Source organism: Mustela nigripes, chromosome 10 (genome assembly GCF_022355385.1).
Source record: "Mustela nigripes isolate SB6536 chromosome 10, MUSNIG.SB6536, whole genome shotgun sequence".
NCBI classification, from domain to species: Eukaryota; Metazoa; Chordata; class Mammalia; order Carnivora; family Mustelidae; genus Mustela; species Mustela nigripes.
This window is the reverse complement of record NC_081566.1, coordinates 66,205,021-66,221,318: the sequence shown is the minus strand read 5'-3', so window position 1 is coordinate 66,221,318 and position 16,298 is coordinate 66,205,021. Positions and strand designations below refer to the sequence as shown.

General features: G+C 61.4%; 2 protein-coding genes across 3 annotated transcripts; both read left to right on the top strand.

Moving 5' to 3' along the window:
- The first annotated feature begins 7,148 nt into the window (after window positions 1-7,148).
- Window positions 7,149-12,856, top strand: EFNA1 (ephrin A1). Its single transcript, XM_059413801.1, has 5 exons — window positions 7,149-7,381; window positions 10,502-10,797; window positions 11,626-11,691; window positions 11,824-11,874; window positions 12,031-12,856. Exons 1-5 carry the CDS (start codon window positions 7,290-7,292, stop codon window positions 12,141-12,143), a joined length of 618 nt encoding a protein of 205 aa, XP_059269784.1. The 5' UTR covers window positions 7,149-7,289; the 3' UTR covers window positions 12,144-12,856.
- An 806-nt stretch (window positions 12,857-13,662) lies between these two features.
- SLC50A1 (solute carrier family 50 member 1) lies at window positions 13,663-15,969 on the top strand. 2 transcript variants are annotated; one of them, XM_059413798.1, is made up of 6 exons: window positions 13,663-13,828; window positions 14,124-14,201; window positions 14,323-14,446; window positions 14,959-15,120; window positions 15,377-15,496; window positions 15,581-15,969. In XM_059413798.1, exons 1-6 carry the CDS (start codon window positions 13,749-13,751, stop codon window positions 15,680-15,682), a joined length of 666 nt encoding a protein of 221 aa, XP_059269781.1. In that variant the 5' UTR covers window positions 13,663-13,748; the 3' UTR covers window positions 15,683-15,969. The 2 variants fall into 2 exon arrangements, with proteins under 2 accessions (XP_059269781.1, XP_059269782.1); XM_059413799.1 differs by having other exon boundaries at window positions 13,805-13,894.
- The last annotated feature ends 329 nt before the right edge of the window (window positions 15,970-16,298 follow it).

The window sequence follows — 16,298 nt, the reverse complement described above, 5'->3', positions numbered from 1 at the left end:
CTGCCTACTTGTGATCTGTCAAATAAATAAATAAAAATCTTTTAAAATAAAATTTTTTTTATTTTAAAAGATTTTTATTTATTTATTTGACAGACAGAGATCACAAGTAGGCAGAGAGGCAGGCCGAGAGAAAGGGGGAAAGAGGCTCCCTGCTGAGCAGAGAGCGGAATGCAGGGCTGGATCCCAGGATGTCCCAAGCTGAAGGCAGAGGCTTTAGCCCCCTGAGCCACTCACGCAGCCCAGGGACCTGTTTAGATTAAAGAAAACTGAAGGAGGCATGACAACCAAACATAGTGACACTTGATGGAACCTTGGATTTTTCTTTTTTTGAAAAGCTACAAAGCAGGACACCTGGGTGGCTCAGGGGGTTAAGCCTCTGCCTTTGGCTTGGGTCATGATCCCAGGGCCCTCAGGTTGAGTCCGGCATCGCTTCGGGCTCTCTGCTCAGCCTGCATTACCCCCCGCCCCCTCTGCCTGCCTCTCTGCCTACTTGTGATCTCTGTCTGTCAAATAAATAAATAAAATCTTTAAAAAAAAAATGCTACGAAGAGAAAATTGGGGAAGGAATACTAGAGAGTTTTATTTGATTGACTTAATTGCCACTAATGACTGTCTCGGGGTGATAAGGGCATTGTGGTCTGGTAGAGAATGCCCTTATCAGAAATGTGCTTAGGTATTTTTTTGTTCAGATTTTTTATTTACTGGGGCACCTGGATGGCTCAGTCATTCAGCGTCTGCCTTCAGGTCAGGTCATGGTCCCAGGGCCTGGGATGGACCCAGGTAGGGGACTCTGGGACCATAGACCTGGGGCTCCCCGATCAGCAGGAAGCCTGCTTCTCCCTCTCCCACTTTTCCTGTTTATGTTCCCTCTCTTGCTGTGTCTTTCTCTGTCAAGTAAATAAAATGTTTTTTTTAAAAGGAGATTTTTTACTTATTTATTTGAAACACACAGAGAGAGAGAGAGTTGCAGGGCTCGATCCCAGGACCCTGAGATCATGACCTGAGCCGAAGGCAGAGGCTTTAACCCACTGAGCCACCCAGGCGCCCCATAAAATTAAAAAAAATTTTTTTTTTAATTAAAAAAAAAAAGGGAATTCTTTTGAAATAAGTATCTAAACTCTTGGTTTTATACCATGTCCCCGGGAAGATTCTAGCCAGTGGTGGAAAAGAGGTTTACAGGCAGCGCTGAGAGTGGCCTTTCTCCTGCCTGCTTTCACAGGCTTTCCCCCCGCCCCCCCCCCCGAGGAGACCAGGAGCTGGGAGGGTCGCAATGGGCAGACGATGCAGGCCGACTGGGTCTGCGGACACCGGGCCCAGCCAGAGGCCCCTTGGCTTCATGCTGAGTGGAAACCAAACCAGAGCCACGAGGAGAAGCCAGCAGAGTTCACCAAGGACACGGCCCGAGTAGATAGGAAGAGAGCCTCAGAAAGGAAAGGAGAGGACAGTGAGCCTCATCTTTGCTTGGGACTGGGGTGTTTACTGAGGGTGGTAGAGCACATGTGTTCCCAGTAACCGGAGAACAAAGACCCCCCATCAGTCACCGGTACCCTGGAGCCTGAGCTCTCGATGAGTCAGTCGTCTTGGGAAACCTGGCGATGACCTGCCCCATCCTTCCGTAGTTATTTGCGGGAAGATATCTTTGGAAGACTGCAAAGAAGTCACTAACTCCTTGACCTTCTCAAGGACAACTGTACTATCTGTTCTAGAAGGCGTGTGTAAGGCGGGGGTGTGGGTCCTAGCGAACAGAAGCTAGAAAAGAAGTGGTTTTTCGTGGGGTCCCCTTAGCTCCAAGGAATTCCCAGCCCTCCATCCAGCGGGCTTTCCTCTCCCACCTGGAGACTCAAGGCTCGGCACGGACCCCAAGCACACTGAGCCCCCACCCTCCTGAGCTGCAGGCGCCCACCTCCGGCTGCCCCGGGGCACTCCGCGCCCGAGTCGCACTGGCTCTCGACATCCCACCCGCCTCCAGTGGGTGCAGCTCGGTGCCCACCCTCCTCCCCAGCTAAGAGACTCAGTTTCTCTGGGGAGCAGAGAAGGTCCCAGCTGGGGGACGTGGGCCCGAGGCTGAGTCCAAGCGGCCCCTTCTCCTTCCAACATGCAGGTGTAGCCGTGGACACTGGGCCAGGTCTTTCCCCAGAGAGTAGATTGTCTAGGCAGCTGCTAGGAAAGATTTCCTTACCAGATAAAAAGAGATCTTTACAAGGACAAGACCTTCTGCTCCCACCCCTTTCTCCTGCGGCTCCCACAGCAGGAATGTCGCTCTGTGGCTGAAGCCACCATCTTATGACCACTATTGTGAGGGCAGCAAAGAGGGGACAGGCAGGACGGACCGGCTCCTTGACGACACCAATGAGCAGCTTTCAGATGCTTCCAGAGTGCTTTGTCATGGGGGGAAACAAAACCTCTTGTTCAAACCACTATTTCTGGGGTTGGCGGAGCATATGCCTTTGGCTCAGGCTCAGGTCATGATCTCAGGGTCCTGGGATGGAGTCCTGCATGGGAGGGGTGCTCCCTGCTCCCTGGGAGTCTGCTTCTCTCTCTCCCTCTGCGCTCTGCCCCTCCCCCACCCCGCTCCTACCCCTCCAGTGGAACTAGCCAGCCCCCCTACCTCTGAGCTCCCTCCTTGACCCACATTCTAATTGCCCAAGAGATTTTTCTACACACCAGGCTGCTTGTTTCCTGCTCAAGGATCTGGGAGCTACAGAACAATGTGTGAGATCCTTCCTGAGCATGGGTTCAAGGCCATTGGCAACATGGCCCTTGCCAACAGCCTTCCGCTCTCATCTCCTCCCCCAGACCCATTCTGTACTGGTGGCTCCCCCAGAGGAATGGGGCACAGACTCCCAGCCCTCCCACGCTCATCTCAGAATGTGAATGCCTACTTATCCTCCAAAACCCATTTCAAATATCCCCTCCTCCGTGAAGCCCTCCTCATCCAAATAAACATTCCTTCCTCTGTGAGCCCACAGCCCATTGTCTCACTTAGGTCTCTATTACATTCCCAGCCTATATTCTAACCACGTATTTGCCAGGAGGACTCAATTCCTTGCGGGCGAAGACGTACTTCAGAGCCCCCAGCGCCTCCCGGCACAGTGTTCCGCGTGAGTGATTAGTCAGTTCTCCGTGGAAAAGGCAGCAGTGCAAAACACCTTCTGGTGCTTTCTGTGCAGAAACCACAGTCCCGTCCTCCTCAGCACATCCTGTTCCATCTCCCTCCCACTCCCCATCCTGCCCAGCCTACCCCCAACACCACAGTGGGCTGGGGGCTGGGGCGGGGAAGACCTCCGACTTCTCTCCCTTCTCTCTGAGTCTGCCCCACCCCCTCCAACTCTGGAGTTGGATTTGAGGGAGGGACAGATCCATGAGGTTCTGGTCACCTTGGCCCTCAGTGAGAGAATTGACCCGTAGTCAAAGGAATCTATCTTCCGTTAACATTTTCTCACATCTGTGAGATCCTCCAAAATCTAAGAGAGCAGAGGTCCAGATTTCATGTAAAATGTAAGCTCCACGAGAGCGCGGCCCTTACCTGTTGTCCTTCCTCCACCAAGCCCCTGGGCCCCACCCAGAGCCCCGGTCTGGAGTGGGCACACCATAAACGCTTGTTGAATGGGAGTCAATCTCAGGGTCATCTGTAAGTTCTTTTCTCTCTTTTTTTAAGATTTTATTTATTCATTTGAGAGAGAAAGAGAGAGAGCACAAGTAGAGGCAGAGGGAGAAGCAGACTCCCTGCTGAGCTGGGAGCCGGACACAGGGCTCGATCCCGGGACCTGGAGATCATGACCTGAGCAGAAGGCAGACCCAACCATCTGAGCCCCCCGCCCCGGGCGACCCTGTTAAGAACTAAGAGGCAATCAGCTGTGCTCAGCAGCCGAGGAGAGCCCGAGTGTGTGTGTGTGGGGGGGGTGGGGGGGCTCTGATTTATGTCCACGCAGCCTCTGTTACGTTGCCATTAACAATATTGTATACAAAGGGTTTATAACATGGAAACTGTCTTCTGTTGCAAAGCTAAGAGGGAAACAAAGAAGTAACAATAGAAATGAGTCATATTTATCACACTATCTAAAATGAGCAAAGTTTCAAGCAAGGGCCGGCCAGGAAGAAACAAAATGCGAACAGTGACTGGCCCTTCCCTGCCCCTTTCTCCTGGTCTCTTTTTTCCAACTTTCGAGAAACATACACACATTACTAATACGATGGGAAACGTAGCCTTTATTTTTCAGAAGAACAGGGACAGAGCTCCAGGCTCAGGACTCACCCTGACAGGGCCCCTCCCGCCTCACCCCATCGCCCAGAGATGCCCTCAGGGCGCCCTGGGACAAGGTGGCCCTGGCCTTCCCCACCTCAAACCACAGAGCACTCAGCAAGGGAGTGGCAATCAAGCAGCTCTGTCTATTCCAGACTGGAAAGGGCCCTCCAGGAGGGAGTGCCCCTGCCCCCCCCCCCCAAGGTGGACAGCCCCCTCTCTGCAGAGGCCAGGCTTGCCCTGGAGCACTCAGAGGGCTAATCCTGTACCCCAGGAATTCCCAAGAAGGACTCACAAGGGAATTTCCCAGACAGACAGACAGACAGCCACCTCAGACAGGTCGCGTCACTGAGCACAGATGTTTGCCTGGGGGTAGCAGAGCTGCTAGTGAACCACCGCGCACCACTCAGCGGGGACAGGCCGTCTGCCTCTGCTTTGAGAGCAGGACAAGAGACGCCTGGGCAGGCAGGGGCTGGGGCAGGAAGGGAAAGGAGCGGGGGCAGCCGAGCGTCAGACCGGAAGTGCCTGGTGAGGTCTCCTGGATCGCAGGGTGCCTGCAGCCCTCCTCTAGGTCCAGCAGGCGTCGCCGAGGCTCTAGGCGCAGCAGGGCGAGCCAGGGGCGCGGTGGACAGCAGCTCGGGCTACAGCCCCAAGCCAGTGGCTGTCTCTCCTGTCCCCTACTGGCCTGGGGGCTTCCCAAGGGCAGGAATTTCACCTTAGGCTCCCCCTTACCCCGGTGCCCTTAACATCTGCACCTGAGGTGCCCCATCGAGTCTGACAAACGACCCCCGACACGAATACCGGGAGCGAAGGGACCAAGAAGGAACCAAAGCCTCAAGCGAGAAAACTGGGGACAGCGCCAAGCTGGGAGAGGCCCCCACCACCTCCCCACCCGGCTCGCCCCAGCCCTGCCCCAGCCCTAGACGCAGGCAGAGCGGGAACGGACATGGCCCCGCCAGGCTGGGCGGAGCGCGCCCGAACCTGCCCGGCCGAGCGGCGCAGCCCAGGGACCCCACACGTTCCGGCCTCCAGGCCCCGCGGTCGGGAAACGGGGGTGTGCCCCAAGCCGTCTCCTGTGGCGGGCAACCCAGGGCCACCCCCTCTGAGGAGCTGCCACCAACCCTCCCCTCCGTAACCCTCTCCCGGCTTCTTTTCAGAGCAGTGAGTCCCGCAGGAGCTGGCCCCCCCCCGTCTGCGGGGATTTCCCTCCCTCCACGAACACGGACGGACCAACTACCACGTGCGCCAGGTGCCGGGCCGGCGCGGCGGTGGACAAACAGACCCTGCGCTCGCGGAGCGGCGATCCCCGGAGCAGGGACCGGGTGATCTCGCCAGGGGCACGTAGGAAGCCCACACCCAGGTGTCCTCCCAGGTGAGCCAAGCGCGCGCGAGGCGCCACCCTGGGGTGGTGGGCGGCTGGACTTCGGACCCGCGGGAGCCGCGCGCCGCACGTCTGCCACCGCCGGGCCGGGCGCGCCACGGGGGCCGGGGGCGGGAGCGCGGAGCCGGGCGGGACGCAGACACTCGGTTACGCTCCGAGGTGTTTACAGTCCGCGGGGCGGGTCTCGCCTCCTGCCGCCCGCGGCCCTCGGAGGCCAGCACCCCCCGCCCCCGGCCCTCCTCGCCCCGGGCTCCTCCCCCGCGGGACCTCCGCGCCCAACTGGCAGCGGCGTCGCGGCCGCGTGTAATTACAGGCGCTGTCGCCAGGCCCGGCCGTAAAAGAAGAGGATGAAACGGCCTGGGCTGCAGGGAGCTGGGCCCGAGCCGGCCGGGAGCCCCGGGTCTGCAGCTTCCGGCGAGGTGCAGCGGCGGGGAAGGGCCCGCCAGGAAGGCGCACACGCTGGCCACGCCAGCCGGGCGCGCGGACTGCCACGCGGTGACACACACGAGCCACCGAACGCACGCAGGCACACGGCCTCGGGCCTCCGCTCCAGACGCACACGCGAGCCTCGGCCAACACCTGTCCTCCCTCGCGCCGACCCTGCTCCAGACGCCAGCAGATCCCGGCGGGGAGCGGGGCTCGAGGAGGCCAAGTCCAGCGGGTGGGAGCGCCTGGCGAGGGGGAGGGTCCCGCCGGCCCGGAGCCTCCGCCGCCCGGCCCGGGGGCCGCCGTGCGAGTCCCCGCCGCCCCCCGCAGGCCCCGCTCGCCGGTGCACGTTGCCCCTGTGTAGACACGCCGTTCACCAACACGCGCACAGGCGTGGCCCCAGTTAGTCACCTTCGGTGAAGGCCCGGACTCTCACTCCGTTTTCAAAGCCCCTTCGCTCGGTACCCACGTGTGTCGGCGCACACGCGCGCGCTCAGGCACGTCACTAGCGCCCTTTGGCGCACTGGAAACGAGAGAGAACGCCCAGGAGCCCGAATGTCCCTCGCTCGCGCTGTTAATGACGGGCAGAGGCGCCCTTAGCCCCGGCCGCACGCGTGACACACTCGATCACACAGGGTCGCACTTTATTCCCGGCATCCAGGCGATGACACAATCTCCCGAACAAAGACAACAGTGACAAACCCAACAAAAACAAACAGCGCGTGTGCGGAGGGGCGGCCGAGCCCGGGCGTGCCAGGCTCGGGAAAGGTGCGCGGCCTGCGGACGACCTTGCGGCCCGCCAGACCCGCGCGTTCGCAGACCTGCACGTGCGGCTCGTTCCCTTCTCCCGCACGCCACGGGGCCGGGGGACACAGACCCAGAGCCCCGCACAGGCCCACGGGGTCGCCTGCAGAGCCGCCAGCGAGCGAAGCCGCGGCGCCGAGCACCTTGGTCGCGGCCGGCGCTCGGAGCCAGCTCGGCTCCGCGGCCCTCCCCTCCCCCACCGCCTCCACCTCCTCCAGCTCCCAGCCCCCAAGCCCCGCGGCCGCCGCGCTCCGGGCGGGGTGGGGCGGGGCCGGGGGCGGGCCGGGGCGGCGGACGGCGCCGGCCCAAAAGGCGGAGTCGCCTGGCGGAGGGGCCAGAGCCGTGCGCGGTGCAGAGGGCGCCGCCGAGACAGCCCGCGGGAACAGGACCCGGAGGAGCCCCTCGTCCTCGCCCGGCCGGGCCAGGCCCAGCGCTATGGAGTTCCTCTGGGCCCCGCTCTTGGGTCTGTGCTGCAGTCTGGCCGCTGCTGACCGCCACACCGTCTTCTGGAACAGTTCAAACCCCAAGTAAGCGCCGAGTCTCCGGCCGGCAGCCGGGTGGCACTGCCCACCCCGAGCCCCCCTGGCCCCGGTAACTGTCCCGGCCAGACCCTGACCAGAGGCGGGAGGGATTCCGTAGACTTTGCCCCCTCCCTTCTTCCGGGGGAGTACCCCACCCTTGGGCAGGAACCCGCCCGAGACTACTTGCACAGGGATCTTTCTGCCTTTCCTTTCCTTCTCTTGGGCACCTCTGTTACCCTGAAGTGAGGGGCGCTTGCTGAACAGCTCCTGCCGGTCAGGGCTCTTGTTCTAGGCCCTTCTGCCACAAGCTTCTGTGTGTCACTTGGACATCTGCCCACATGGACAGGTACCTGATGTGACATCAGGGGCAAGCAGAATGGTCACTGCAATCCTGGAAGGACCCTTCAGCAGGCTCCCTAAGGACCTGGCCTTCCCACTTTTAGCGTCTGTGTTCTGTGTTTGAGAAGACCCCGGGGTAGCCCCCCCCCCACAAGGGGTCTTTCCAGTTGGCATAACAGGGGCACATGCAGTGTGTACATAGGCTGAGGGAGTCACCTGTTTATGAGACGGGGGGGGGGGGGGGGGGGGGGGGGGGGGGAAGGGCTCAGAAGGAGTGAATTGGTTAAAAAGGGTGACAGAGGGCTCTGGGCAGGAAGGAGTTAATTTCTCCCGGGCAGGTTTAGAGCTGGGAGGCAAGTGGTATTGGGAGGAAGAAGCCCCATTGGACCCTTTGTTCTTGCCCTTGAGTTTTCTGAAGTTATGGGAACAATATTTGTGGGAAGAGGGGAGAGGGGGGCAGGGTGGAGCAGGGAATGGGGCTGGGACGCTTGGGGTCAGGAAAAACACTCCACTCAGCTTAGCCACCCCCAGCCCTAGCACGCGTGCCCCCCCGCCCCCCCCCCCCCCCCCCCCCCACCCCTCGCCCGCCCCCCCCCCCCCCCCCCCCCCCCCCGCCAGAAAAATGTTGTGCCAGCCTCCTCTGACCCTGCGGCCACGCTGCCTGATGGGGGTCTGTGGGCTGGGGCTTGTGGGTCTGGGAGGGAACAGCCGGCTGCCAACCCCGGAGGCCAGTGCCCTTTTGCCCACCGGCCACAGGGGCACCCGGTCAGCCCTCTCCACCGCAGGCTTCCTGTCCTTCAGCTCCTGCTCGATTTTGTCCTAGTGGGAGAGAGCGAAGTCCCTGTTTATGCCCATGCCAGGTGCTGGCTGGAGGAGGAGGAGGGGCAGGAAGCCATGAGTAGGGAGGGGGGAACCTGGCCTTTTCCGTTCCCAAGCTCCCAGATTTCCTCTCTTTCAGGAAGGAGCCTCTTCCTTGCCCCCCTCCAGGCCTTCCCTGACGCCGCGGCTGCCCCCCTTCCCCAGACCGGGAGTCAGAGTCAGAGGAGCGCTGAGTGGAACAGATTGTACTCCCAAGAGGGGAGTCATGGGTGCCCCCAGCAAGCACAGCTTCTGCCCTGTCCATCTGGCCACACGTGTGTGCGCGCGCGCACACACACACACACACACACACACACCTCTCCAGCCCCAGGACTGAAGAGAAGCCAGGCAGAGTGCAGTGCACAGGCGGCCGGGCCGGGTCAGCTTGCAGCACTGATGAGGGGGCGAGGAGCTGGTTGGGGGTGAGGCCGGCCAGGGTGACTCAGGGCAGTGGGCATCAGCCGGATCTCCAGGCCCCAGGCCCCAGGCTCCAGGCCGGGGCGGGGGAGGGGGGTGAGGTGCGCGGCTGGGGCAGGAGGGCTGGGCTGGGGAGCCGCGCCCACTCAGACCCGTCAGCGGCTTGGGCCTGCCGGACCGGACCGGGCCCAGGGCAGGTCGTGGCCCCGGGGTCAGGGGTGGGGGGGCGTGCACGCTGGGCAAGGGAGATGCTGGCAGGTTCTCATGAGTGCTGGGGCGGGTGGCAGGGGTGGACGAGGAATGAGTCAGTGCCCGTCACGGGAATGGGGGAAAGACGCCAGGCCCAGAGCTGAAATACCTGTTCTGAAATGGCTTCTCTGTTTATCTCTCCAGAGAGGAATTTTAAAAGCCTCTCCCTCACTCGCGCGCCTCCTCCCCTCCCCCTCCGCCACCGCGACTCCCCCCTCGCCGCGTCCCCGTGGGGGAGGAGCCCGGGGTAGCCGGGCGAGCGCTGGCACGCTGCCCCCAGGCCCGGCCGCGGTGGGGGCAAAGGGGGGCCCGCGGCCGGGGCAAGGGGTGCCCACCCCAGAGGCCTCCCGTCCGAACTCCTCCCCTCCCCCCAGCCGGGCCGCGGCGTCGGTGGGCAGCCAACAGTGCTGAGTCCCGCTGGCAGCGCCGGGGAGTGCAGAGCCTATGACCCGCTCGGAGCGGGGCGGGGGAGGCCCCTCGCCCGGCCTGATCCCGCCCCGCCCCGGCTGGAGCCAGGTGTCGGGCCGCCCGGCTGGAGCCCGAGGGGCCTGCGGGAGGGAGCAGGCTGCCCCAGGGCTGGTGGGTGGAAGAGGAGGCCTCCCACTGAGGCCTCCGGGCGCTCTTCCTCGGAGGGGGCAGCGTGGCTCTGGAAGTAGAGGGACTGGGAGGTCTGGGGTGCTTTGGGAGAAGAGGACTAGGAGGCCTGAGCCCAAAGCCGAGGAGCCGGCAGGGGGATTTGCTGTGGGCCCAGCGGGCTTGGGATGGAGGTTCAGTTGGCCCTTGTGAATGCACCCAGGGGCTCGGGCTGGGGGTGGGGGCGGCGGCCAGGAGTGGGGGACCTCAAAGCCGCAGGTGCTGTGAGAGCCGGGGTTCCTTGACCCCCATTGCCCGGAAGGGTCTCAGAGTGAGGGCTGACAGCATTTTAAAGAGCCCCTGGGAGAACAGTTTTGGGAAAGTGCTTCCCGGAGAAGAGCAGGACACCTCCAGGGGCCCTTCTGTGGGCGACGATGTGGGGGCCACACGAAGTGCTTTGGTACCCGAAGGGCACTAAAGTGGACACTATTTAGAGGGTGAGCGAGAGGTAGTGCTGGGGGGCAGGCGTGTTTGAAGATTGTGTAAAGATCCCGAAGGGGTCAAGAGCCATAAATACGGAGAACTGGGATTCTGGAAAAATCTTCACGGGGCCCAGTGAACATTTGGAAGCTCACAGCCCCAGCCGGGCCCCCGAGTGACCGCCGGCTCGCTCTCGCTGCGCCCGCGCAGGTTCCGGAGTGAGGACTACACGGTCCATGTGCAGCTAAACGACTATCTGGACATCATCTGCCCGCATTACGAGGACCACACGGTGGCCGAGGCCGCCATGGAGCGGTACACCCTGTACCTGGTGGAGCACGAGCAGTACCAGCTGTGCCAGCCCCGGTCCAAAGACCAGGTCCGCTGGAAGTGCGACCAGCCCAGCGCCAGGCACGGCCCGGAGAAGCTGTCGGAGAAATTCCAGCGCTTCACGCCCTTCACCCTGGGCAAGGAGTTCAAGGAGGGACACAGCTACTACTATATCTGTGAGTCCCCCGTTCCTGTGCCGGCCGCCTGGGGCCAGGCCAGCGGGAGGCACGTGCTCAGGACAGAGCCGCACATGGCTCCTTCCCATCCCGAACTGTTTTCATGCATTTGTGTGACAGCGTGGTGTGACCTGCTGTGTATGAGGCACTCCACTCTGCACAGCAGGCACAGAGATAAAACACTGTAGGGTCTCTGTCCTCCAGGAGGCTGGAAAGTGACACACACGGGGCACTGACTGTTAGAACAGCGGGCTGTGAAGATTCATAGCCTTGGGGAAGTGACGTGGGTACCTGCCGGGCTCGGGAGGCTCAGGGAGGCTCAGGGACGTGTTCCTGCAGCAGATGACCCAAGAGCTTAGGACAAGCAGAGACTCTGGCTAGAGGGACCATGTGCAGAGGGACCATGACGTCTTCAGGGACCTCCATATGGCTCGGTCTGGCTGCAGCAGGAGGGACCCTGGCAGTGGGCAGAGGTAGACAGGGCTCATCACGGGGGCCTGGGAAGTGCGGACGAGTTTGGACTCCGTCCTAAGACCAGTGGAGAGACCCTGGTGGCTTCAGGGGGGCCTGGCTAGGGGGAACATAGTGTGAAGGCCTCAGCCAACTTCAGGCTGGGGACAGTGAAGGAGAGGCCAGGGTCTGTGTGCTTTTTAGTGCCACCTCCAAAGCCAAGAGTCATTGCAGAGAGTGGGAGCTTGAACAGGAGGCAGAAAGGGAGCAAGCTAGGAAGGTGCGGCGCACAGATGAGCAGGAAGAGGGGCATTTGCACTTGGGTTTTCTCCCAAAGAAGTTTCCTCCCTTAATGCTCTGCCCGGGTCTGTCTTGCAGCCAAACCCATCCACCTCCAGGAAGACCAGTGCTTGAGGCTGAAGGTGACCGTCAATGGCAAAATCAGTGAGTGTCAGAGCCCTGTGCGCCTCCTTCCTCTGGCTGTGTGCGGGGCCTGGGCTAGTGACCGGGGATGGCAGGGAAGTCCCACTCACCTCCCCGGGACAAGCCCTGATCGGCCACCACTCTTCCTTTCAGCTCACAGTCCTCAGGCCCACGTCAACCCCCAGGAGAAGAGACTTCTGGCAGGTAGGTAGCTGGAGCAGACTGGGCCTGGGGTCTGCTCATGGAGGTATAGAAGGCGGCTCCCTTGCCAGGCGGGGGCTGGGGGAACCACGTGGAGCTGGGGGCTGCGGCTGCAGTAGGGTTGCTCACCTTGGGGGCACTGGCCCGCTTACCTTGCAGATGATCCAGATGCACAGGTTCTCCACAGCATCGGTCACAGTGCTGCCCCCCGCCTCTTCCCACTGGCCTGGACTGTGTTGCTTCTGCCGCTGCTGCTGCTGCAGGCCCCGTGAGGGGGTGTGCCACATCTGACCTGATGATCGGAACGGGGTTAGGAGGCCGGACGGAGGCATCCCTCACCCGTCCTGGGAACCATTCCCGCCACAAGCACAAGCTGCCACTCAGCAGCCTCAAAATGGGTATTAAGGGTTTTGACCCAAAGGAGCTCATCAAAGCTGCCAGTGCCTTCCCTGGCTCCACCCCCAGGGACAGACAAAGAAGTGGGGACAGTCCTTTCCCCACCATTCCTGACCTCAAGCCAAAGAAACGAGCCGTGTGGATGTGGCCTCTTAAGAAGGGCACTGTAGGGGCCAAGCTGGAAGGGGCCTGGGGCCACGAAGGCGGACACTGAACTTGGCAGAGATGCCCCTCCAGAGAGAGCCGGGATGCCCAGATGAACTGACCGACAGAAAAGCACGAAACGGTTCCCTGCTTGGGAGCCAGAGAGCAGAGAGGCAGCGTGCTTGGGCTGACCCGGTGTCTCTCCCGAGGCTTCCGGAAGTCTTTGGAGCTGCCATGGAGAAGTAACCAGGCACTGCATCCAGTCCCAGCTGGGGGCAGCACTGCCCAGAGCGGTGCCCACAGGGGGGCTGTGCCACCCCGTGCCTAGAGTGTAGCCGCAAGGGCAGGGCCCACGCGTACAGGATCTGTACATAAACTTGTGTGTCTGTGATTTCTACAACTGGAATTTTTTTATACAGAAAAATAAAACAATGTTGTTTCTCTATTTGGACATGCTTGCCTGCTCCCCCACCCCCTCCTAATTTAGGACCACTGAGTCCTGACCATGTGCTAGGCTCTGGGGCACACCAGGTAGCAACTGGGCTTCAATTTTCTTCCTTCCTTCTGGAAAGAATACATGTTCCCGGCCAGCACCGAAGGCTGGGGTGCTTCCTCCTCTGTGCGCCACACGGCGGTCTCGGGGGCTCCAGGCTGCACCCTACCTACTCCGGCAGCGCTGGGCTTTGGCAGCCTGTTGGGCTCCTGCTGTTGAACGCGTCAGGGGAACACCGGCTGAGGCACGGCCGGCCGCGGGGTCCCGCAGCCGCAGCAACCGGGGCGAGTGGGCCGTGGGCGGCTGCAGGGAGAGCTGTCAGCAGCGGGTCCTGCCGGCTGGACTGGGGGGTCCGCGGCAGTGCTCCAGCCCACCGGCCCAGTCACCCGAAGTTGGCAGTGTGCGGAAGGCAGAGGGCCTGACAGACTGTGATTCCCAGAAAGCCCCCTTATTTAGGGGAGACGCTGGGCAGAGGCTTCAACAATCCTGGGGAGAGCCTGGGCAGGTGAGGTAGCCATCCGGGCTCCGGGCGGGACAGGTCCGGTCACTGAGGTCGGCCACGACCCCTCACGCGCCAGAGACTTGAGGATGGGGTTCGGGTGAGGCAGGGGGTGAGCAGAGAGTGAGGGGCGGCGGGTGTCTGGCCTCGCGAGGGCGCGGACCCCAGGGGCGGGGCCTGGCGGCGGGGGCGGGGCCTGGCTCCGGCTGAACGTCATGTGGGCGGGGCTTCGGGTCCATTTCCGGCGGACGGCGGCGCGCCGGGGGGAGGGGCCCGACGCAGGGGCGGGGCTCCGGCCCAGTAAGCGGACGCGGGCGCGCGGTGCAGGATCCGACGCGGGGGCAGATGGAAGCGGGCGGCGCGGCCGACTCGCTCCTCTCCGGAGCCTGCGTGCTCTTCACCCTCGCCATGTACTCCACCGGCCTGTGAGAGCGCGGCCGGGCGAGGCTGGGCAGGACTGGAAGCCAGGAAGGGAGAGCGGGGACAGAGAGGTGGCCGCAGCTCCGGGCTGCATCCGAAACCTGGGTCAAAGTGGCTTCGGGTCGAGGGTCCAGGGCACGTGGGCGAGGCTGGGCACCTGAGAGAGAAGCCAGAGAGCTGCGGGCGGGGGCGGGACCTGCAGTTGTCCGAGGACGACCACAGGCATCGGGGATCTCGACTCCCCCCGCAGCTCGGTTCTCCCTTCCCATCTCTCACCTCTGCTTTCGGGTCCCGTTACAGCTCAGACCTCAGGCAAATGCGGACGACCCGGAGCGTGGACAGTGTCCAGTTCCTGCCCTTTCTCACCACCGACATCAAGTGAGAGGGGCGACGTTTGCGGCGGGAAAGGTTGTGGGGGGGAGGAACGCTAAAGAGGCCCCTTGGGGTCCCCCTCCCATCCTCATCCCCGTGGCGAACGACCCTCCTGTCCACCCTGCAGCAACCTGAGCTGGATGAGTTACGGGGCCTTGAAGGGTGACGGGACCCTAATCTTCGTCAACGCCACGGGCGCCGTGCTTCAGACCGCCTATATCTTGGTGTACCTGCACTACTGCCCTCGGAAGGTAGAGCCCTCCCGCGGACCCGCCTCTCTGCCGCGCGCCCTGCCGGGCTTCCCAGAATGTTAGGAGAGGCCGGCACGGCCACCTTTTCCTGGAAGGCGCTGCAGCCTCGCAGTCCTCCTTCCTCCGTGGAGCCGCCGTCTGACACTCAGAGCACCCGCCCCGCGTTTCTGGCAGGCTGGTAGCTCTGCCTGGCCTGCTGGTGCCTTGCCGCCCAGCTAGCTGAGGGACTGGGCATGTCTCCGATAGTTCCTTCAGTCAGGGCCAGTGGCTGAGAAATGAGCTGATTAGCTGTGCTTCCCCAGTCATACCAGCATTTATTAAGTTACTACTGTGTGTACCAAATTCACACGGAAAACAAAAACAAACCCCTTCTCTCCTAGAAGCCACTAGTGCTGTGGGGGATGGGACATGTGTTTGTCACTGGAAAGAGGGAAAGAGGCTTAGTCCAAGGTCAGTGAGTCCAAGAGGGCTGCTGGAAACATCTAGAAGGAAGGCTACTCTCTCCCCTGCAGCGTCCGGTGCTCCTCCAGACTGCAACCCTGCTGGGGGTCCTTCTCCTGGGTTTTGGATACTTTTGGCTCCTGGTGCCCAACCTTGAGGCCCGGCTCCGGCAGCTGGGCCTTTTCTGCAGCATCTTCACCATCAGCATGTACCTCTCACCACTGGCTGACTTGGTGAGTGGGGGCTGTCCAGGGAAGTGGGGGCAATGAGGAGGGTCAGGGTCCCTTAGCCAGAGGCTGTAGCTTACCCTCCGAAGGAAGGACGATCCTGAAGAGAGGGCAGTAATGCTAGGTGAGTGGGAGGCAAGAGGAAAAGGCTAGGTAACAGAAGATCAGAGAGGAGTTTGACCCTTTTTTCTGAGGAAATTCGTAGACAAGTGGGAGCTCTACGGTGTGTCTGGAATAGGGGTCTTCCATCCTCGTTCCGCAGGCCAAGATCATTCAGACAAGATCAACCCAGCGTCTCTCCTTCCCACTCACCATTGCTACCCTCCTCACCTCCGCCTCCTGGACCCTCTATGGGTTTCGGCTAGGCGATCCCTACATCATGGTAAGCTGAGCAGAGAGGGACGGGTGACAGGTGTGCACCGTGGAGAAGCAGCCCCTCTCCTCATAGCAGCCCTTGTGACTTCAGGTGCCCAACCTACCAGGGGTCCTCACCAGCGTCATTCGCCTCTGGCTTTTCTGGAAGTATTCCCGGGAGCAGGACAGGAGCCATCCGCTCCTGCAGACCTGAGGGAGTTCACCCCACCCCTGGGCACCTTAAGGCCAATCTGCTACCAAAGAGAGCTCCTTGTCGCAGCTGTTTGTGCTGACCGGCTCCTTGAGCACAGCAGGTTGTGGAAAGGAAAAAGAGCTCTGAGAACCGAGGGACCAAAGAAAGTGTTTTGCTTGGAAGATTGGCTGGGACTTGGGAGATGAATCACTTATTTTTTACAGATTATATTTTTAAATTGTGGACCTTGAGGTGAAATCCTTAGAATGTGCCTTAAAATAAATCGGTGCCTACCCCTGCCCATCAAAGCGTAGTCTCTGTTTGATGGTTCTCAACCTGTCTGCTCTGGTGAGGGGCAGAAGGTGCACTGCCTGATCCACAGTTGTTCCACGGGCTGGGGTCGGCTCAGAAGACGAATCTGAAGGAACCAGGACGGCGAAGAGCCCTAGGAAGGCCTTCAGAGCTCGGAGCCCGGGCATAATGAACAGAATTCGGATTTCCAGAAGTCCTTCCTGCCGGCGTCAAAAGGACCAAGAAAGTGAGATGACAGTTCCCTCTCGAGAGGTCTGGAGCCTCCTCCGGAACAAGGAAGGAGGCGGGACACAGACAAGGATGCTTAGATAAGAGCGGAGGTGAC

What these genes read in the sequence shown, in the direction of transcription:
- EFNA1 (XM_059413801.1), top strand. Translation starts at nt 7,290, where the DNA reads ATGGAGTTCCTCTGGGCCCCGCTCTTGGGTCTGTGCTGCAGTCTGGCC. An exon ending in TGGAACAGTTCAAACCCCAA is followed by an intron (nt 7,382 to 10,501) that starts GTAAGCGCCGAG and finishes GCGCCCGCGCAG; the next exon opens with GTTCCGGAGTGAGGACTACA. An exon ending in ACACAGCTACTACTATATCT is followed by an intron (nt 10,798 to 11,625) that starts GTGAGTCCCCCG and finishes TCTGTCTTGCAG; the next exon opens with CCAAACCCATCCACCTCCAG.
- SLC50A1 (XM_059413798.1), top strand. Translation starts at nt 13,749, where the DNA reads ATGGAAGCGGGCGGCGCGGCCGACTCGCTCCTCTCCGGAGCCTGCGTG. An exon ending in TTTCTCACCACCGACATCAA is followed by an intron (nt 14,202 to 14,322) that starts GTGAGAGGGGCG and finishes TCCACCCTGCAG; the next exon opens with CAACCTGAGCTGGATGAGTT. An exon ending in TGCACTACTGCCCTCGGAAG is followed by an intron (nt 14,447 to 14,958) that starts GTAGAGCCCTCC and finishes TCTCCCCTGCAG; the next exon opens with CGTCCGGTGCTCCTCCAGAC.